The following is a 23946-nucleotide window of genomic DNA, read 5'->3' as shown; positions in this document are numbered from 1 at the left end:
TTTTCCAGCTGGCTGCTGCAGATTGTTGTTCAGAGTGCTATTTTCATATTTTAAAAGAATGAACAAACTAAATAAACAACAAATATTCCAACAAGGTCAGGAAGACAGAGATGGTTAATATTTTAGGTGACCTCGAACCTTCAGAAGATTAAAAATAATAGAATAGTACTCATCACAGCCTAATCAGTGAGCATAGAAAGCAGACAGCCAGGAGCATCAAACCTGGAGAAACCTCTACGTAGTTAATCGCTGGACGATAAATCCACGCCTCTTTTTCAGTACACTCACGTCCGTCCGTGTGTCCCCACACAAAGGGTCCGTAGGGAAACGGCGCCATCGCGGTAAAGAACCGGTGACAGCTTGGTTTCTGCGCAGATATTCCGGCTGTAGGAGTCCTGGACTGGTTTAGTTGCGCATCGCGGGGTGAAGACTTTAACTCTGCCGCCTCCATGATTCCTGTTCCGTTGCTGGTGGTGGTGGTGGGTTGCTGGACTGCGGTCTGCTTAACCGATTTGATGCTGAAGGTGAGGTCTGAGACCCATGAATGCGCCGCACAATGCCAGTCTTCAAGGTCCTGTGTATTGGGAGGCCTGCTCTTCCCCTGCCTGCTTCATTGTAAAGGTGTGACGCAGCGCTTGGCGTTGCAGGCACTGGAGCTTTTGGGATCTATCCAGGAGGCGACTGGGGTGGGTTCGGGAGGGCAGAGTGAGGGAAATAAAATGTTCGCGTAGCAAACGCGTTGTTTTTCCTCATCTTTAAGGTCACAACTCAATAGAGACGCCGGTATTAGAATGAATAAAATCAAGGTGTAATTTAGAGCACTGTTCTCAAGCTTTAATGTGCATAAAATAATCTGGGGTTCCAGTTAAAAGGCAGATTTTAATTTAGCAGGACAGCAGCGGGGTCTAAGGTTCTGCATTTTTAATAAACTCCCAGGTACCACCTTAAATATCAAGTAGACAACTCGTTTTTTAAAAATAAAAAAATACATATTTATTGAGATATCACTGACATAGTATTTAGCTTTACATTTTTAATGTGCACATATTTAATATATACAATTTCATAAGATTTTACGTATTTATAGAACTTTAAAACTGTGCACATCAACATACTAAACATTTCTGTTATCCTCCAAATTTCTTACTGCTTCTTAGTAATCCCTTCACCCAAGCTTTTTATCCCTCCATTTTCAGGCCATCTTTGCTCTGCTTCCTATCTAGTGGACATCTTACAAGATTTTAGGTAAATGGGATTAATGTTATTTGTACTTTTTTGTGGGGGGTGCTGGATTCTTTCAATGATTGGGATTCAATACTTAATTCCATTTTATTGCTGGGTAGTAGTAGACTCTCAGATAGATATACCAATTTATTCTTTCATCTGTTACACATTGGGGTTATTTTCAGTTTTTTGGTAAATGTTTTTGGTGGGCATCATTTTATTATTTTTTTTTTATTTTGGATAAATTCCTAGGAATTTAACTTTATAATAAATTGATAAACTGTTTCCAAAGTGGCTGTACTATTTTAGAATTCTACCAGCAGTGTATTAGAACGCCAATGGTTTTACATGCTCATCAATACTTCGTATGGTAAGTCTTCAATTTTACCTATTCTAATAGGTATATATCGTTATGGTTGTACTTTACGTTTACCTAATGACAAGTGATATTGAGCACCTACTGATATGCTTATTTGCCACTTTATATCTTCTTTGGTCCAATCTTTTGCCCTTTTAAAACAATTAGTTGTTTCATTTTAAGAATGTATTATATTTAACAATTCATTATTTACCTTGCAAGACATTTTTCCACAATCTGTGCCTTGTGTTTTTCTTTTCACAACACTTACTTTTGAAAAGCAGAAGCTTTTTTATTGTGATGAACTTCCATGTATACATTTAGTTTTTGGGTTTTTTAAATAGAGATTATCAGGGTAACAAATGTTAGTAAAGTTACATAGATTTCAGGTGTACAATTCTGTAATACATCATCTATATATCACATTGTGTGTTCACCACCCAGAATCAGTTCTTTTTCCATCATCATGTGTTTGACCCCCTTTACCCTTATCTACCACCACCTTCCCTCTCTTACCCTGGATAACCATTAAACTATTGTCTGTGTCTATGCGTTTTTGTTTCTTCATTTTTTTTGTCTCATTCTTTTGTTGTTTTCAGTTTTATAGACCACATATCAGTGAAATTATATTGTAATTGACTTTGTCTGTCTGACTTATTTCACTTAGCATAATAATCTCTAATGGCACTATTTCATCTTTACTTATGGCAGACTAGTATACCATTGTGTATATATACCACATCTTCTTTATCCAGTCATCTACCGAAGGACACTCTAGTTGTTTCCATGTTTTGGCCATTGTAAATAATGCTGCAATGAACATCGGAGCAAATATATCTTTACAGATAAATGTTTTCAGATTTTTGGGGTAGATACCCAGCAGGGGGATTGCTGGGTCATGTGGTAGTTCTATTCGTAATTTTTTGAGGAACTGCAACACTTCCTTTCAGAGAGGCTGCAGCAGTCTGCATTCCCACCAGCAGTGTATAAGGGTCACTTTTACTACACAGCCTCTCCAGCACTTGTTATTAGTTATCTTGTAGATGATAGCCATTCCAACTGCTGTGAAGTAGTATCTCATTTTGTTTTGTTTTTTCATTTCTCTGATGATTAGTGACATTGAGCACTTTTTCATTTGTCTGTTTGCCATCATTACTTCCTCTTTGGAGAAATGTGTATTCAGGTCCTCTGTCCATTTTTTCATTCAATTGTTTGTGTTTTGGTTGTTTAGTTGTATGAGTTCCTTATATATTTTGGATGTTAGCCCCTCATCAGAGGCGTTGTTTGCAAAAATCTTCTCCCCTTCGGTTGGTTGTCACTTTGTTTTGTTGATGGTTTCTTTTGCTGTGCAGAAGGTTTTTAGTTTGACATAGTCCCATTCATTTATTTTAGTTTTTACTTGCCTTTGAAGTCAAATTCATAAAATGCTCTTTGAACCCAACATCCATAAGTTTAATACGTATGTTTTTCTCTATGTTTCAGATTTTATATTTAAATCTTTGATCCATTTTGAGTTAATTTTGAAACTTGGTGATAGCTAGCAGTCTACTTTCATTCTTTTGCACATGGCTTTCCAATTCTCCCAGCAACATTTATTGAAGGCTGTCTTTTCTCCATTGTATGTTTTTGGCTTTTTGTCAACAACTATTTGTCCATATTTATGTGAGTTTATTTCTCGGTTCTCAATTCTATTCCATGGTCTGTGTATTTTTCTGTCAATACTATACTGTCTTGATTATTGTTGCCCTGGAGTTGAAGCTGAAGTTTGGGAATGTGATATCTCTGGCATTGTTCTTTTTTCGTAGAGTTGCTGTGGCTATTCCAAGTCTTTTTGTGGTTCCATACATTCTGATGATTTTTTTGTTCTATTTATTTTTTTAAAAATGCCATTGGGATTTTGATGGGTATTGCATTAAATCTATATATTGCTTTGGATAATTTGGCCATTTTAACAATGTTGATTCTTCCAATCCATGAGCACGGAATGTCTTTCCATTTCTTTGTGTGTTCTTCAATTTCTTTTAAAAAATGTCTTAAGTTTTCAGTGCATAGGTCTTTCACATCCTTGGTTAAGTTTACTTTAGATATTTTACTCTTTTTGTTGCAATTGCAAATGGAATTGATTTTATAATTTATTTTTCTGAGATTTCATTGTTAATATATAGGAATGCAGTAGACTTTTATACTTTGATTTTGTAGCCAGCAACTTTACTATAGTCGTTTATTATTTCCAATATCTTTTTGGTGGAGTCTTCCTGGTTTTACATATATATATATATATATTGCATCATGTCATCGGCAAACTTTGAAATTTAACTTCTTCACTCCCAATTTGGTTGCCTTTTATTTCTTTCTCTTGCCTGATTCCTCTGGCTAGGACTTCTAATACTATGTTGAAAAGAAGAGGTCATAGGGAACAGCCCTGTCATATTCCTGAACATAGAACAAAAGGCTGCAGTATTTCACCATTAATGATATCAGCTGAGAATTTGTCATATATGGCCTTTATTGTGTTAAACTATTTTCCATCTATATCCATTTTATTGTTTTAATCAGAAATGGATGTTGTATCTTGTCAAATGCTTTTTCTGCATCTATTGACATAACCACATGATTTTTTTCCTTTATTTTGTTTATGTGCTGTGTCATATTGATCGATTTGCATTTGTTAAACCATCCTCATGACCCTGGCGTGAACCCCACTGGTGTGACTTTTAATCTTTTTAATGCATGGTTCCATTCAATTTCCTAGAATTTTGTTTAGGATTTTATGTCTGTATTCATTAGAGATATTGGTCTGTAATGTTCTTTTTTGTGTGTCATCGTTACCCAGTTTTGGTATCAGGGTAATGGTGGCCTCATAAAATGATTCAGGGAGTATTGTCTTGTGTCCAATTTTTTGGAAGAGTTTGAGTAGGACAGGTATTAGTTCCTCTTTGACTGTTTGGTAGAATTCACTAGTGAAGCCATCTGGTTCTGGACTTTTGCTTTTGGGAAGGTTTCGGATGACAGGTTCAATTTCCTTACTGTTGATCGGTCTATTTAGATTTTCCAGTTCTTCGTGATTCAGCATAGGAAAGCTATATGTTTCTGAGAACATGTCCATTTCTTCTAGGTTATTGAATTTTGTGCCATATAATCTTTCACAGTATTCTTGGATAATCTTTCATATTTCTGTGGCATCCATGGTAACTTCTCTTTCATTTCTGATTTTGTTTATTTGTGTCTTTTCTCTTTTTATCTTAGTGAGTCTCGTCAAGAGTTTGTTAATATTATTTGCAAAGAATCAGCTCTGAGTTGCATTAATTGTTTTCTATCGTCTTTTTGTTCGCTATTTCATTTAATTCTGATGTTTTTTTTATTATTTTCTTCCTTTGCTGACTTCTTTAGTTCTTTAAAGTGTAATGTTAGCTGTTTATCTGGGATTTTTCTTGTTTTTTGAAATAGATCTGTAGTGATATAAATTTCCCTCTTATTACTGCTTTCACTGCATCCTAATAATTTATGATAGGATATATTTTCATTCTCACTTATTTCTGTGGTAGGATACATTTTCATTCTTATTTATTTCTGTGTATCTTTTGATCTCTCCTCTTATTTCTTCTTTGATCCAGTCATTAAAGAATGACCCAGTCATTCTTTAAAAGTACGTTGTTTAATCTCCACATATTTGTGGGTTTTTCTTTCTTTTTGCAGTTGACATCCGATTTCAAAGCTTTATGGTCTAAACCTTATGATTTCAATGTTCTTAAATTTGCCGAGGCTTGTTTTATATGTTCTATACTTGAGAATGTTCCCATGTACACTAGAAAATAATGTATAGTCTGATGATCTAGGATGAAGTGCTCTATAAATGTCAGTTATGTCCATTTCACCTAGATGTGTCACTTAGGGTAGATATTTATTTATTTATTTTCTGTTTGGATGATCTATCCATAGCTGTCAATGATGTATTTAGGTACCCTACCAGAATTGTGTTTTTGTCAATTTCTCCTTTTAGTTCTCTTGGTAGTTGCTTTATATATTTAGTGCTCCCTGGTTGGGGGCACGAATATTGATGACTGTTATGTCTTCTTGTTGTATAGTCCCCTTTATCTTATGAAATGCCCATCTTTGTCTCTTACTACCTCTTGTATATACTGAAGTCTTTTTCATCTGATATCAATATATATCTGCTTTTCTCTGAATACCATGTGCTTGGAGTGTCAATTTCCACCCTTTCTCTTTGAAGTCTATATTTGTTTTTGTAGTTGAGATGTGTCTTTTGGTGGTGGCATATGGTTGTGTTTAGTTTTTTGATCCAATCTGCTACTTTATGTCTTTTTATTGATGAGATCAGTCCATTTATATTTACAGTAATTATTGATATATAAGTATTTGCTATCATTCTGTCTCTTGTTTTCTGATTGGATGGTGTGTCCATTGTCTCTTTACCTTTTTGTTGCTGTCTATTATTACAGTGTGGTGGTATTATATGATTTTTTTCTCTGTTTCTCCCTTTTTTATATTAGGTATTTCAGTTCTGGGTTTTTTTGAGTGGTGACAATTAAGTTTGTGTAAGAGAATATTTCATATTTAGAGTATTTCATTTTCTTCAGCATGCTTCCCTTCTCCATTCCCTTTTGCCAGTTCAGACCTTTACTCCTCCCTTTTTATGTTTTTGTTGTCACAAATTATCCCTATTAATGCTGTGGGTTGATTTCTGTGATGCAGTAGCAAGTTGCCTGTTTCCTCTCTTTTTTTTTTAATGTTTTCTTTACTTCTTTACCCTTTACGTTATGTTTAAGAATATAGTGTCCTATTTTGTGTAGGGGTGGCCATTTCCTGCTTTGTCTGTGTGTTTGAATACTACTCATGGTTATGTATTCTTTTGCTTTTTTATTACTGGTCTAATAGCCTCCTTCAATATTACTTGTACTGCAGGTTGTGTATTAGAAAATACAGCCTATGTCTGTCTGGAAAGGTCTTTATTTCTCCTCCATATCTAAAGGATATCTTTGCTGGAAGTATTATTTTGGGCTCATAATTTCTCTCTTTCAATAGTTTGAATATTTGATTCCACCCCCTCCTGCCTTGCAGAGTATCTGCTGAAATATCTGATGATAATCTAATGGGCTTTCCTTTATAGGTTACCATCTTCTTTTCACTGTCTGCCTTGACGATTCTTTCTTGGTCATTAATGTTTGACAGCTTCAGGACAATGTGCCTTGAAGAAGGCCTATTGGGATTGAGGTAATTAGGTGTTCGATTTGCTTCTTGCATTCAGGATCCAGTTCTTTACACAAATTTGGGAAGTTATCATCAACTTTTTGAGTATACTCTTGATACCCTTCTTGCTTTCTTCTTTTTCTGGTATGCCCTTTATTCTTATATTGTTCTTGTAAGTTCTTTCATTTCTTTTAACTCTCAAGTCTCTCTCAGCTTCCATCTGTGTCATTTCCAGATTTCTGTCTTTGATGTCAGTGATTCTTTCCTCCATCCTGTCAGGTCTACTACTTAAACTGGCTATTTCATTCTTCATTGCTTGTATTGAGTTCTTAATCTCCAGAATTTCTTTTGGTTCTTTTTTTAATTGTCAATCTCTTTGGTGAAATGTTCATTTTCCTCTTTGATTGTGTTTCTGAGTTCAGTAAACTGTCTGACTGTGTTTTCTTACATCTTGTTGAGTTTTTTTAAGAACTGTTATGTTGAATTCTCTGTCATTTAAGTCACATATTTCCATGTTTTTAAGTTCATTTCCTGGAGACTTTTGATTTCTGAGCTGACTTGTTACCTTGGTTATTTATGGCAGTTAATGAACTATTGTTTCTCTTCCTGGACATCTGCAGGAGTGGGTTCTGCATCAGGTTGATAGGAAGAGATCTTTCTTTTGCTTTCTAGTATGTGTTGGTGGAATATTTCATTTTCTCTCTGACTGCAGCCTTTTATTCTCTCTCACGCTGTAGTGTTTTGTTTTCTCTGCACTGTTCCGGCTTCTCGCACCATGTGGGGGAGAGGAGGGTGGTTCCCTGGAACTGGGCTTCTCCTCTGTGAGCAGGTCACCTGGGTTTCAGGGCACCATCCATGGGGGGGATGTGGAGAACTTCTAAAGTTCCAAAGCTCTTGCTCCAGTTTTTGGGTCTGTCTGTTCCAATGGCTGTGTTTAACCCTCCAGGGATCTGCCCAGAGGGTTGGGTGCAGGGACTGGGTGGGTTGTGAGAGGTGTCTCTGAGCAATGATAGTGACCACCAGTACAGCCAGTTCTGCACTCCCCCTTTTTCCAGAACTATTAGGGGCACACGTCCTGCAGTTCTCAGAACTGCAAATATTCTGTTCTTTTGATGACAGAATGACACTGCTACTATTCTGCTTCTAGCACTGAGAATGTATGGATGCGGCGAGCATTGGGAGGGTAGGGAAGGGTTGGCTAGGCGTTGTGTCTATGTCTTTCATCCTCTGCTTGGCAGTGAGGGCTTAAACCTATGCTTTCAGCCTTCTTTCCTCAGTCTTTGTTCCGAGGTCGATGCTGTGAGAGTTGGGTTCAGTCGTGTTATATGCTGATCCCTCAGGCAGGATTGTGGGCCATAAGGAGAGCGATAGCAGTCCGAATTCTTACGTGTCCCGACTGCTGTTGCTCAGGAATGCAGGGAGATCAGCACTCCAAGCTTGGTGTGCGTTCTGTGGCCTGTGGGGCGTTCATCTCTGCAGTTCCCTCTTTTCCTCCTCTCCCATTCACCCAATCTACTCACCGTTAGAGAATTTCAATTGTGCATCTCTTAGTCTTGCCTGTCTGGGAGTCCTTTGTGGAATTATAGCTGTTCAATTTGTTGTAATTCCAGGGGAGATTTCAAGAGGCTCACCTTAGACCACCATTTCTATGACATAAATGACCTTAGCAATTTAGTTTGTGGATGGAATTTTTATGTAATCTAGAATTTCAAATTTTTTCTCTTTTGTTTTTTTGTAGAAATTTAATACTTAGATTTTACATTTAACTCGGTGACTCATTTTGAATTATGAAGTTCAAATTATTGTATATGAATATTCAATTTTTGATCTAATAAATGTCCTTGGTCCACTGTATTTCTTTGCACATTTGTCAAAAACTAGTTGTATATATTCATGTGGATTCTTTCATCTCATGCTATTTTAATCCAATAGCTTTTTAATTCTTGAATCCAGGAAGTTCCTCCAATTTTCTTTTTCTCTTCCTCTTCTTTTTCTTCTCCTTCTCCTCTTCTCCTCCTAAGTTATTGTAGCTAGTTGAAGTCCTTTGCATTCTTTTTGAGTTTTGAAATTAGCAGATTTTCTACAGAAATATTCTGATAGGGCTTTTACTTAGATTCTATTCACACAATCACATCAATTTGGGAAGAATTGACACCTTAATATTTGACCTTTGAACTAGATTTATTTCTCCCATTACTTGTCTTCTTTAATTTCTCTCAGTGATATTTTGTAGTTGTCAGTGTATAACTTTTCTCATCTTTTGTCAGTTTCTTCCCTAAATATTTCATAATTTGAATTTCTTCTTACTCGTTACTAGCATATAGAAATACAACTAAATTTTGTATATTGATCTATTTACTGCAGCCTTGCTGAACTTACTATTAGTGCTAGTAGCTTTTTACCTGTTGTATCAGATTTTCTTAATAATCATGTCATTTGCAAACAAATTTACCTTTTCCTTGCCAATCTGTATGACTATTGTTAATTTTTCTTACCTAATTGCAATGGCTAGAATAAGAGTGGTGTGAGTGGATAGCTTTGACTTACTCCTTATTTTGGAGGGAAAGAAACATTGTCTCTTACCATAATGAAGTTAGCCATCAATTTTTTTCATTTTTCCCTCTACTGGTAAAAGAAAGTTGCCTTCGATTTCTGGTTCACTAAGATCCTTTATTTGGAATTGTGGACCCTGAGAAAGAAGATACCTACTAAGAAGGTCTCCTGGTGGCAAACAGGTTATTTTTTCTTCTTCAGTGATCTTTGATAGTAATTGTGTCTCTCATGGAATTGGTCTATACAATCTAAGTTGTCACATGTATTGTCATGAAGTTGGTTTTAATAGCTCATTATTATTTTGATATTTATAGAGTCTGTAGTGATGTCACTGCTCTCATCTGTTATTTTTAGTTTGTGCCCTTAGTCCAACTAGAGGTTTATCAATTTTATTGATCTTCTCAAAAATCAAATTTTAGTTTTATTAATTTTCCACTGTTTTTTCTGTTTTATTGATACCCCTTTGATCTTTATTATTTTCTTTTGCATACTTTGGATTTAATTTGTTCTTCTCTATTTACTTAAGGTGACTTCAGATCTTCTTTTTTAATGTGTGATATATCCCCCTTTAGTACTATGTACTCCCTTAACCCCAAGTACTGCTTTAACAGGATTTTTAAATGCTAATAAAGTGTGCTTTCATTTTTATTCATTTCAAAATTCCTTCTAATTCCCTTTAGACTTCTTTTTTGATCCATAGGTGTGGTAGTCACAATAAGATACCCATGCTCTAGTGTGATTAATTTACTGATGTTGGGTCATTGAGATTATTTTGTATTATCTGGATTGCCACTCTAGTCATAGGAGATCTTAAAAGGACTGTGGTCAGAGAATCTTGTAATGACCTAAGAATGGTCAAAAAAGATGCAACACTGCTGCTTTGGAAGATAGAAGTAAGGACATAATAAAGATAAGGAGAGAAATAATTGAAATACAAAACACATATGCAAGAGAAAATCAGAAAAGCCTAAATTGGTCCTTTTAAAAGATTAAATAACAATAAACTCTCTAGCATGATTGATCAAGAAAAAAAGAAAAGTAGCCAAAAATCAGAATAAAAAAGTAGACATTACTATAGATTCCTTAGGAATTAAATATAATAGGGCTATTATGAACAACTGCTAATACTTTGGAAAATTACATGAAATTGTAAGTTCATTGAGAAACATAACTTACCTAAAGGTTAATAGAAAATGTAATAGGTTATTCTGAACCATAGAAGGATAAGAATTATTAAATCAATAAAGGAAAGAAATTATCACTACATTTTACCATGTTAATAAACGAATAAATATCTCCCAAAACGAAGATAAAATAATATGGGATCAAATATATGGTCATGGAAGGAAAACTGACTCTGGGTGGTGAACACACAATGTGATATATAGATGATATATTACAGAATTGTACTCCTGAAACATATGTAACTTTACTAACAATTGTCACCCCAGTAAACTTTAATTAAAAAAAAAAAAGATGAAATAAAAATGTAAATAATAGAATAAGTAAAAATAATGTCATGTTGACAGAGCCTTTATAAATATTTGAGAACAGAATGAAAACACCAATATGTAAATGAATAAAAGCTATAAGAGTGAACCTAAACAGCATTTTTTTAAGTTGGAAATAACATTCAGCTTCTTCAGCTTTTTTAAGTTGGAAATAACATTCAGTTATCATAGAACTGTAAATTGCTAAAATTATTTAAGTAGGTTAGTGCAAATTCTTCAGTCAGATACCTGAAGTTCAAGTGGGTAGAAGAAGCAGAATTATTGAAATTTTTGCCAATCTTTTGAGGCTATACAGTGTAGCTGATGTATTTCTTAGTATTTGAATGATGAGGAATTGTACATTAATGTGATTTTCCTTTTGACAGGTTCAACTTTGGAATGGTGTTTGGAGTAATTGCCATGTTTAGTTCTTTTGTCATTCTTGGAAAAACACTAATGATGACTTTGGCACAAATGATGGCTGACTCTCCCTCTTCTTCATCCTCTTCCTTCTCTTCTTTTTCTTCTGCCTCTTCCTCTCCTTTATCTTTTTCATCCTCCTCAACTCACAGTGAGCAGGTGCTACAAGTTGTGGTAAGTGCCCTTCTTTTAAAAAGGGAAGTTTAACTATAGATGATAAATGTTACCCTATGTGGTACAACTCCTATTCATAATAAAAATGTCAAAATAAATTATCTCACAGTATTGCAAATTATAAGCTTTAAGATAAGCATTATAGATTTATAGTAAGACTATAGTAAGAATTAATAAAAATTGTTGCAGTGTTAAGTAGCAGTAGAAGAAATGGACCAGTGTTCACACTGCTAGTAATTAGTAATAACCAACTTAATTCATACTGTCTTCTTGATACGTTAAAAGATTGAAACTGGTTCCGGATCAAAATGGCGGCATGAGGTGAGCCGCTGTAAATCTCCCCTGGAATTTACAACTAAGCGAACAACAATAACTCCACAAGGGACTCCCTGCACAGCAGACAGGCTGGATGAAGAGGCACACTATTGAACTCACCTAAAGGTTGGGGAATCGCGCGAGCAGGGGAGGAGGGAAGGGAGAAGTGCGGAGATGGAGCTGCGCTGGCACAGGACGCAGACCTTGCTCAGGGCTCCGAGATCGCTGCATCCCGGAACTACCGCAGCTGCGGGAGAGGGAAGAACTCGGACTGCTAGGGCTCTGCTTATGGCCCACAGGGCTGAGGAGGCAGCATATAACACGGTGGAACCCAACGCTCACGGCAGAGACCTCGGAGAAAAGACTCAGGGAAGAAGGCTGAAAACAGTGGTTTAAGCCCTCACTGCCGAGCAGAGAACGGAAGCCTTAGGCACTGAGACTAGCCACCCGCTCCCTACCCTCCCAGAGCTCGCCCACCCCGACCTGCCTGGTGCTAGAAACAGAACAGTAGCAGTGTCAGATCAAAAGAATAGAATATTTGCTGTTCTGAGATCTGTGGACCGCAGACACAGATTCGCAGCCCACTTAGTTCTGGCAAAAGGGAGGGAGCTGTGGAAGCAGGACCGGCTGTGATGGTGGTCAACATTATTGCTCTGGGCCACCTCTCACAACTCACCCTGCCCTTGACCTCACCTATCTGGGCGGATCCCTGCAGGAGTAAACAGAACTGCTGAAACACCCGCACTCTGATTCTGGAGCTGGAAGAACTTCGGAACATCAAAAGCTCTCCGCATACCCACTGGGACACTGCGACCTGTAACCTAGACGAACTATTAACAGAGGAGAAGCCCGTCTCCCAGGGATTCCCCCCATTGTGTGAGAAGCTGGAATAATGCAGAGATAATATAGCACTACCATATGGGAGAAGAAAAAGAAGCTGCAGTCAGAGAAAAAATAAACCATTCTACCAACAATACTGGAAAACAAAAGAAAGACATCTTCCTATCAAGCTGTTGCAGAAGCCACTCCTGTAGATATCTAGGAAGAGCAATAGTAAATCAGAAATTGCCATGAGTAACCAAGGCAACAAGATAGCTCAGAAAGAAAGTGAAAAGTCTACCGAAAAGGCACTTAAAGATACAGAAATATGTGACTTAAATGACAGAGAATTCAAGAGTGCAGTTCTGAAAAAACTCAACGAGATGCAAGAAAACACAGATAGGCAGTTAAATGAACTCAGAAACACAATCAAAGAACAGCATGAGCATTTTATGAAACAGATTGAAATTTTAAAAAAGAACCAGTAGAATTTCTGGAGATTAAGAACTCAATAGAAGAAATTAAGAATGAAATAAGCATTTTAGGTAGTAGAGTTGACCAGATGGAGGAAAGAATCAGTGACATTGAAGATAGAAACCTGGAAATGACACAGATGGAAGAAGAAAGAGACTTGAGACTTAAAAGAAATGAAAGAACTCTACAAGAACTTTCTGACTCCATCAGAAAGAGCAATATAAGAATAATGGGCATACCAGAAGGAGAAGAAAGAGAGAAGGGAACAGAGAATATATTCAAACAAATTGTCGATGAGAACTTCCCAAACTTGTGGACAGAACTGGACCCTCGAATCCAAGAAGCAAATAGAACACCTAATTACCTCAATCCCAACAGGCCTTCTCCAAGGCACATTGTATTGAAGCTGTCTAAAATCAACGACAAAGAAAGAATCCTCAGGGCAGCCAGAGAAAAGAAGTTGGTAGCTTACAAAGGAAAGCTTATTAGATTATCCTCAGATTTTTCAGCAGAAACTCTACAAGCCAGAAGGGAGTGGAACCAAATATTGAAACTATCGAAAGAGAAATTATGAGCCAAGAATAATATATCCAGCAAAGATATCCTTTAGATATGAAGGAGGAATAAAGACCTTTCCAGACATACAGAAGCTGAGGGAATTTTCTAATACACGACCTGCACTACAAGAAATACTAAAGGAGGCTATTCGACCACCATCAACAGGGACAATTTGTGGCAACCAAAAATTAAAAGGGGGAGTGTAAAGGCCTGAACTGGAAGATGAGAATGGAGAAAGTAAGCGTGCTGAAGAAAATGGAATACTCTAAATATCAAACTTTCTTTTACATAAACTTAAGAGTAACTACTCAAAAACAAATCCAGAACTGAAACATATACTGTAATAAAAGAAGAAACAGAGGAAATATCATAGAATACCACCACACAGAAATAGTAGACAACAACAAAAAGGCAAAGAAACAATGGAGACACAGCCTTACCAGAAAAGTAAAGATAGAATGACAGGAAATCCTCCCATATCAATAATCACCCTAAATGTAAATGGACTGAACTCACCAATAAAAAGGCACAGAGTAGCAGATTGGATCAAAAACTAAACCCAACCATATGCTGTCTCCAAGAGACACATCTCAGCTACAAGGGCAAGCATAGACTCAAAGTGAAAGGGTGGAAATTGACACTCCAAGCAAATGGTACCCAGAGAAAATCAGGTGTAGCCATAATGATATCAGATGAAACAGACTTCACGGTGAAAAAGATAACAAGAGACAAAGATGGACATTTCATAATGGTGAAGGGACTATACAACAAGAAGACATAACAGTCATCAATATTTATGCCCCCAATCAGGGAGCACGAAATATACCAAGCAACTACTAACAGAACTAAAGGGTGAAATTGACCAAAACACAATTATACTAGGGGACTTAAATACATCATTGACAGCTATGGATAGATCATCCAAACAGAAAATAAATAACGAAATAGCAGCCCTAAATGACACATTAGATGAAATGGACATAATTGACATTTATAGAGCACTTCATCCTAAAACATCAGACTATACATTCTTTTCTAGTGTACATGGAACATTCTCAAGGATAGACCATATATTGGGACATAAAATCAGTCTCAACAAATTTAAGAAGATTGAAATCATACCAAGCATATTCTCTGATCACAAGGCTTTGAAATTGGATATCAACTGCAAAAGAAAGCAGGAAAAACACAAATACATGGAGATTAAACAACATACTTTTAAAGAACTGGGTCAAAGAAGAAATTAGAGGAGAGATCAAAAGATACATAGAAACAAATGACAATGAAAATACATCCTACCAAAATTTTGGGATGCAGCGAAAGCAGTTTTAAGAGGGAAATTTATATCATTACAGGCCTATCTCAAGAAACAAGAAAACTCCCAAATAAATAACCTCATGTTACACCTTAAAGAACTAGAAAAAGAAGAACAAGTGAAACCCAAGGTCAGCAGAAGAAAGGAAATAACAAAAATCAGAGCAGAACTAAATGAAATAGAGAACAAAAAGACAATAGAAAAAATTAATGTGACAAAGAGCTGGTTCTTTGAAAAGATTAACAAAATTGACAAACCCTTGGCTAGACTCACTAAGATAAAAAGAGAGAAGACACTAACAAAATCAGAAATGAAAAAGGGGAAGTTATCACGGACACCACAGAAATACAAAGGATCATCCAAGAATACTATGAAGGACTATATGCCACCAAATTCAATAACCTAGAAGAAATGGACAAGTTCTTAGAAACATATAGCCTTCCAAGGCTGAACCATGAAGAACTGGAAAATCTAAACAGACCGATCACCAGTAACAAATTTGAATCAGTCATCCAAAACCTTCCCAAAAGCAACAGTCCGGGACCAGGTGGCTTCATTAGTGAATTCTACCAAACCTTCAAAGATGATCTAATACAAATCCTGTTCAAAGTCTTCCAAAAAATTGAAGATGAGACAGTACTCCCTAACTCATTTTATGAGGCCAACATTACCCTGATACCAAAACCTGGTAAGGACAACACAAAAAGAAAACTACAGACCAATATCTCTGATGAATACAGATGCAAAAATCCTAAACAAAATTCTTGCCAATCGAATACAACAATGCATTAAAAAGATTATTCTTCACGACCAAGAGGGGTTCATCCCTAGGGCACAAGGATGGTTTAACATCCGCAAATCCATCAATGTGATACATCACATAACAAAAAAAAGATAAAAGTCATATGATTATATCAATTGATGCAGAAAAAGCATTTGACAAGATACAACATCCGTTTATGATTAAAAAACTTAATAAAATAGGTATAGAAAGAAAATACCTTAACATAATAAAGGCCATATATATGACAAGCCCTCAGCTAATTTCATAATTAATGGTGAAAAACTGAAGCCATTTGCTCCGCTTTCAGGGACACGACAGAGCTGTCCCCTATTACCTCTACTTTTCAACATAGTGTTGGAAATCCTTGCCAAAGCAATCAGGCAAGAGAAAGAAATAAAAGACATCCAAATTGGGAATGAAGAATTTAAATTATCACTCTTTGCAGATGACATGATGCTATGTATAGAAAACCCTAAAGACTCCACCAAAAAGCTATTAGAAACAATCAACGAATATAGTGAAGTTGCCGGCTACAATATCAACGTACAAAAGTCCATTGTATTCCTATATACTAACAATGAAATCTCAGAAAAATAAATACAAAAAACAATTCCTTTTGCAATTGCAGCAAAAAGAATAAAATACCTAGGAATAAACTTAACCAAGGATGTGAAAGACCTATATGCTGAAAACTATAAGACATTTTTGAAAGAAATTGAAGAAGACACAAAGAAATGGAAAGACATTCCATGCTCATGGATTGGAAGAATCAACATAGTTAAAATGGCCATATTACCCAAAGCAATATACAGATTCAATGCAATCCCCATCAAAATCCCAATGGCATATTTTAAAGAAATAGAACAAAAAATCATCAGATTTGTTTGGAACCACAAAAGACCCCGAATAGCCAAAGCAATCTTAAGAAAAAAGAACAATACTGGAGGTGTCACACTCCCTGACTTCAGCTTGTACTACAGGGCTACAATAATCAAAACAGCATGGTATTGGCAGAAAAACAGACACATAGACCAATGGACTAGAATTGAGAACCCAGAAATAAAACCACAATAATATGGACAGATAATTTTTGACAAAGCTAAAAACATACAATGGAGGATAGACAGCTTTTTCAATAAATGGTGCTTGGAGAATTGGATAGCCACGTGCAAAAGAATGAAACTGGACTGCTATTTGTCACCATGTACCAAAATTAATTCAAAATGGATCAAAGACTTAAGCATAAGACCTGACACAATAAACTGCATAGAAGAAAACATAGGTACTAAACTTATGGACCTTGGGTTCAAAGAGCATTTTATGAATTTGACTCCAAAGGCAATGGAAGTAAAAGCTAAAATAAACGAATGGGACTATATGAAACTTAAAAGCTTCTGCACAGCAAAAGAAACCATCGACAAAATAAAGAGGCAACCAACTGAATGGGAGAAGATTTTTGCAAACAGTGCCTCTGATAAGGGGCTAATATCCAAAATATACAAGGAACTCATGCAACTCAACAACAAAAAAACAAACAACCCAATTGAAAAATGGGCAGAGGACCTGAAGAGACATTTCTCCAAAGAGGACATACAAATGGCAAATAGACATATGAAAAAATGCTCAACATCACTAATCATCAGAGAAATGCAAATAAAAACCACAATGAGATATCACCTCACCCCAGTCAGAATGGCTATCATCAACAAGACAAATAGTAACAAGTGTTGGAGAGGCTGTGGAGAAAAAGGAACCCTCATACACTGTTGGTGGGAATGCAGACTGGTGCAGCCATTATGGAAGGCAGTGTGGAGGTTCCTCCAAAAATTACGAATAGAATTACCATATGACCCAGCAATCCCTCTCCTGGGTATCTACCCAAAAAATCTGAAAACATTTAGAGATAAAGACACATGTGCTCCAATGTTCATTGCAGCTTTGTTTATGGTGGCCAAGACATGGAAACAACCAAAATGTCCTTCGATAGATGAATGGATAAAGAAGTTGTGGTATATATACACAATGGAATACTATTCGGCAGTAAGAAAAGATGAAATAGGAACATTTGTGACAACATGGATGGATCTTGAGAGAATGATGCTAAGCGAAATAAGTCAGACAGAAAAAGCAGAGAACCATGTGATTTCACTGATATGTGGTATATAAACCAAAAACAACAAAAGAACAAGACAAACAAATGAGAAACAAAAACTCATAGACACAGACAATAGTTTAGTGGTTACCAGAGCATAAGGGGGTCAGGGGTGGGAGATGAGGGTAATGGGGATGAAATATATGGTGATGGAAGGAGAACGGACTCTGGGTGGGTGCTGAACACACAATGGGATTTATAGATGATGTAATACAGAATTGTACACCTGAAATCTATGTAATTTCACTAACAATTGTCACCACAATAAATTTGGAAAAAAAAAAGAATTGAAACTATGGAGAAATAAGCCTACTGATTCAAAATCATTGTAATATGTAAATGGCATTTTAGTCCCATGCAAAATGCTTGCCTTTTCTCTTTGTGGTTTTCAGAATTGTAAGTAGTTATTTATTGTTACATAATAAGTCACTTCTAAACTTAGAGGCTGAAAACACAGAGCTTCTGTGAGAAGTCAGAACTTATTCAGTCCTCTTCAAGTTCTCATGATTTTGACCCATCTTCTGCACTGTTATCTGAACACTGCTAGGGTAGGATCTGCTTTGAAGTTTATTTAATGGTTGTTAGCAAAATTTGGTTACTCGAGAATTCATAGACTGAGATGCTCATTTCCTTGTTCATTGTTGACTAGAGAGCATCTTCAGTTTCTTGTCCTGTAAATCTCTCCTTTGGAAACCTGGCTTCATCAGAACTTGTAAGCCACAGGAGAATGCCAGCAAGGTGGAAGCAACACTTTTTTATATCCTAATCACAAAAATGACATTTCATCACTTCTGCCATATTTTCTTTGATAGAAATAAGTCATTGATGCCACTCAAGGAGAAGGAGACTGGAGTCATTCATTGAGGGTCATCTTTGTGTGATGCTTACCATAGAATCTAAACAATGGTATCCTTTTATTTAAAGATATGAGATATGAATGGACATTGTGATTTTGTGGTGTAAATAATAATGTCATAAGTCAAACTAAATTGTAAGCTTTTGTAATAATTCTTTAAAACACATGTGTTTACTTATAGCTATTTTAACACATTTCCAGAGTCTTGAAAGTGTTCTCATATTGGCTAACTTTTACTTCCAGTTTTTACATTTATACTTCCCACTTCAATGAGTCATGGATGTTGTGTTTTATATTAGTTATTAATGTAAAGCACTATTAAATGTTAGTAACAGACTTTTTAAAACTCATCGGTTGTGGCCTCTATTCAGCTAGGTCATGAGGCTATTTAAAAGTTAGTTGAAGAAAACAGATATACCATGAAGAAGGTTTTCCATGGTAGTGATGAAAGTGAACTGGCATCTTAAGTGCTTAACCATAGAGCTGGGAGGACTATCGGTGGAGCTGGGCCCCTTGTTGACTCTGTAGTCGTAACTTCCTGTTAAACTTTGTGGTAACTTCCTGGGAGGAAGGGGCGTTTATTATGCTAATAAATAGCCAAGAATAGAATCTTGGAACCCGGGTATTTTTATTTTTCTTCTTCAAGTTGGTAGCCGGTTGGAGCCCTGGGTTGGAGGTGTGCATTCGTACACCGTGGTGGTGGTATTTGTTTCTTTTTCCTTTTCCCGAATGTGAACTGTTTTTCTTGTGGATTTTTCTGGAGAGGTATTTTTGCCAGTCAACAGTAGTATCTGTCAGTGCCTACAACATTCTCTGTGAAAGGCATCAGAAGAGATGTTTTTTTTCCTTCAGTAAACATTTATTGATGGTACACTAGTCATTTGCTGAAATCTGCTTATATGAGGGGAAAAATCTAATTGTAGCCCTCATGGAGCATTTACTATAAAAAGCTGGTATGATAGTGCTACCTTGGATTTGACACAATGTCCTGTGAGAATAGAAAGAAAGGAGTCTGTGTATGCCTGCCCTTGGAAAAGTATAAAGGGATCTTAAAGAGAAGAATGAGAAGAGTCCACATATGCTGGAAAAAGAAAGTGGAGAAAGAACCCTATAATGTGGAAAGATGGAATAATAATAGTAACAATAAAAACTAGGCAGTGCTTTCTGTGTAAGGATTGTGTCCCTATTTTATTTTATTCTTGCAATAATCCTAAGAAAAGTGTTGTTCTCCTTGTTTTATAGATGAGACTATCAAGGCACAGTGATGTTAAATAATTGCCGGTGGTCACAACTGGTAAGTGGTGGGTCTATCAGTCACCCACCACAGATCTCAGAGTTGGAAATAAACAAATATACTGCATATTTGAGGAAGGGTTAAATTATGTGGTTGTCATTCAGTGCAATATTATGCATACATTAAAAAATAATTAGAATGATTAGTGTAATAACTAGGAAAAGAACTTTTGGAATTACTGGAATTTAGAAAGTGATCCAACCAAGTGGCATTGCTTGAATTTCCTCATCACTTATTTAAGGAGGACAAAGGTAAAACTCTTCTGTTTTACACAAAATGAATACCAATTGAATTAAAATTAAAACAAAATCATAAAAGAGCTTAAAAGAAAAAGGTTACTATTTATATGAAATCAGAATAGGGAAGACATAAACAGAAGTAATGCTAGAAACTGATACATTTGATTTGCCTACATAAAAATTTAACATATTAAAAATAAAGCAACATATTTATAAAATCATATAAGAGAAAAGGTATATGTAATTTATATCAGTGATGACTGATGTGCCTACTTGGCATGATTTATAGAATCATGGTCTTCTAACTGATGGCATAATTGGGAGTGATTATCTTATAGAAAAAATGTTGGCTGTATGAAAAAAAGTACAGTGCAGCTGTTACAATAGCCAACTTCACATGTGTATACAATGATATACACACGCAAGCACTTTAAGAGAATATGTTTGCCAGGGAACTCCCATTTCTTCATAAATGTGCTTAACACAACTATATGTTCCAAATCATTTATATTCTGCTTTAAATTTTAATTTGAATGTAATATCTCTTTGATACTATTTTTCTGCCAGTGGATAAGCTGACAAGATACATAAAATGGAGAGCATTTTGTTCCACTTTATTATATTAGCTTTAATTATCAATTTTATAACTTGGGACTATTAAAATGAACCATTTGGTTAGTGGGATAGGTTTTTCTTTATTATACTGGATAACTACTTTGAGCTTTGTAGTAATAATTTAAAGAAAGATTTAGGAATTTTAATAAGAATTCCAAAATCAGGCTCCTAACACAGAGAGCACATTAGTTACTGACTCCTTCACTGCATTCTGCATTTTTTTGATGCTTTGATAGGCTCTCTAATTATTTCCCATAATGAAGACCTCAGTAAGCTACATTTTTCGTTATTAATCTGGTGTTTGCTGTTCTCTTTAGGTTGGTGGTGTTCTGTTAAAGAGAAACTATCTAGTTCAAAAACCTGACTAGTGTGTTTGCTTTTTATTATGTAGAAAAGGAGAAGCTGAATTGTTATTTATACTACTTTAGATTATGGAACATTCAGCCAGAAGGTTTAATCTTTAATATAGAGTAAACATCATCCTCTCTTTGTGCCCAAGTGTGTTTTTATCATTCTGTCTATGAACAGGTTCCTGGTATCAATATACCCATCAATCAACTGACCTATTTCTTTGCTGCAGTCCTCATTAGTGGTGTTGTACATGAAATTGGACATGGGATAGCAGCTATTAGGTAATGATATTTACCTTTCTATTTATTATACATGCAATAAAGATTTTAATTTGGGAAGGCTTATTATTGAAATATGCTGCATTTGTTTTTATATTTTTCATTTCTTTGGATATTACACAGTGCATAGTCACTGTTGGTACTGGAGGTAGATCTTTTATAGAAAAGATATACCAGAGTATTTAAGACTCTACCCAACTTCTGAAATAGTGATTTTGGAGAGAGCAAGTTATAACTTCTGTGGCCTTCACTGAGAATTACTGTCATAATAACCAGGTGTACTTATAGAAATGTCTTTTATGCTTTGGATGTATGGGCCAAATAAAAGGTTAAGAGTCACTGTTTTGGCAGAGAAGATTTAATCAGAACAAGAGATTATTGACTACCTATAAATCATGATTTTGATAGCGCATATACATCTATGTAGATGTACACAGTAGTTAAGTGGACATCTTTTATTTTCTTTCTCCCCTTTGCTATAACATATTAGCTTTGTGGCTTTTAGGGTTTTCCATATAGAAGCATGATTGATTATTTATAGTTTAATCAGTGAAATCTATTTGTGAAATAATTTGAACAATTTCTGTTAGAATCCTAGCTGCCAAGAAAAGTGATTTTTACAAATGTCTTCCTTTGGACATTCAGAATAAATGACTATAAAACAGTGAAGTGATTTGGGGAGAAGGGGGCAGGTACAGAATACACTGCCTTTATACTTAGTTATGACAATACTATAATTTTCCTCATTTTACACTTCATATTAGGCACTTTTTGTTTTCTTCACAGGATGTTTCCTTCATTTTTTTATTCCTAAATGCTAGTTTTATAAGAACAGTGGCCTTAACCCTTTTTCTTCTCTTCTGCACACTCCTTTCTAGCAAATTACATTCACTTCTATTGCATCTATTAGTTGATAAATTCTATTTCTACCTAAGATCTTTCTCCTGAATTTCATACCATGCATAAAACTTAGCATCTCAATATATACATACATAAGGAACAAAACTGACCCATAAAAAATTGAACTCATCCTCTTTGCCTTCTCACCCCCCAGTATCAGCCTCCTACTTCTTTCCATTGTTTATTAGATGATATTATTTGCCTAACAGAAATCTGGAAGTCATCCATGATTTTGTTAATCTTTCTCACACATTTCAACTCAAATACCAAGTCATACTTTCTAAAACGCATGCACCTTTAAATCTGTCAATTTTTCTCTATTTTACACTTCTGGTCCATTAACTCTTATCTAGCTTATTATAATATCATTGTTTTAAAGAATTAGATTCTACAGGTACCCAAATCTATTTAAATACTGTTAAAAAGTGATGTATATGTGTAAGTATGCTCTAACTTGGTTTTCGTTTGGTTTACCCAGAGAAATACTTTGTTTTTTTAATCAAGAATTTGAATTACAGTAAGAAGTCTTAAGACTGTGTATCCTTAGTTGACAGATGCAATTGCATTAGTAAAAAAATTTTTCTTATGTGATTTTTCAGGGAACAAGTTCGATTTAATGGCTTTGGGATTTTTCTCTTCATTGTTTATCCTGGAGCATTTGTTGATCTTTTCAGTACTCACTTGCAACTTATATCACCAGTACAACAGCTAAGAATATTTTGTGCAGGTAACAGATTTTAAATTATTTTTTAATGTCTATGTATATGTTATTAGTGGTTTTATGGAAAGCATGCTTACAACAAATGAAAATGACATGATTTTTTTGATAAATTCATTTTATTAGACTTCAAGTTGAAAAGGCCAAATTAAAACATTTATTCAGCTTAACCAGCCAAATATAATTAATGAAAATAATTAATCAGCTGAAATGTCATGAAATTTGTATCAAACCAAGGAAAAAAACACCAAGAGAAAATCAAGGAATGAATCAAAATAATTCAGGAATGAAGATGGCAGAATAAGCGAGGATGAGACTTTCTATAATTGTGGCTTGTGCAAAGAAGCAGAAGTACTAAAAAAAATTTAACACATCTAAATACACATAGTATATACATATACTCAATTTAGGTGTTTCATGTCATACAATTGTTGTGGCTATGTAGAGGCTATTGTTTCTATGTCTCATTAAAACCTGAATTTTTCAGGACAGGCAGCTAAGAAGGCAAAATAGATGTTAACTGGGGGCCATAGAGCTTTTCTGGAACTCAGGAAGAAATACTATAATTCTTTTATAGCTCCTATGACCTGCAAGTCTTTCATTTTTATGATGAGGGTATCTTGCAAGAGAATTGGGAGTTATTCCCTACTGGAGTAGCTAAACACATATCTGGTCTGGAAGTTGGAGAAGTTGAAGGAGGGTCTGCAGGATTTGAAAACTGGGTTTAGCTGCTCACCAACCAATCCAGTGACCCAATAGATAACAACAATTGTATGTCTATACAACAGCATTGTTCTTACTTCCTAAACATATATAGATCACAACTATTTCATATTCATCCTTACAAATAT

At 35.5% G+C, this 23946-nt stretch overlaps 1 protein-coding gene across 1 annotated transcript in view; it reads left to right on the top strand.

Moving 5' to 3' along the window:
- Positions 1–436: 436 nt before the first annotated feature.
- Positions 437–23946, top strand: part of LOC141569645 (membrane-bound transcription factor site-2 protease-like) — a gene marked incomplete at its 5' end in the record, with an annotated part of 91443 nt that continues 67933 nt past the window's right edge. Inside the window, 5 exons of the mRNA XM_074323777.1 lie at positions 437–524; positions 1197–1245; positions 11406–11427; positions 21377–21480; positions 22977–23104. Coding sequence (XP_074179878.1) covers positions 437–524; positions 1197–1245; positions 11406–11427; positions 21377–21480; positions 22977–23104 — 391 coding nt within the window. The remainder of the gene's footprint in view (positions 525–1196; positions 1246–11405; positions 11428–21376; positions 21481–22976; positions 23105–23946) is intronic.

This window comes from Rhinolophus sinicus, chromosome X (assembly GCF_036562045.2).
Source record: "Rhinolophus sinicus isolate RSC01 chromosome X, ASM3656204v1, whole genome shotgun sequence".
Lineage (NCBI taxonomy): Eukaryota > Metazoa > Chordata > Mammalia > Chiroptera > Rhinolophidae > Rhinolophus > Rhinolophus sinicus.
The sequence above is the reverse complement of the archived record's forward strand: the minus strand, read 5'-3'. Positions and strand labels throughout refer to the sequence as shown.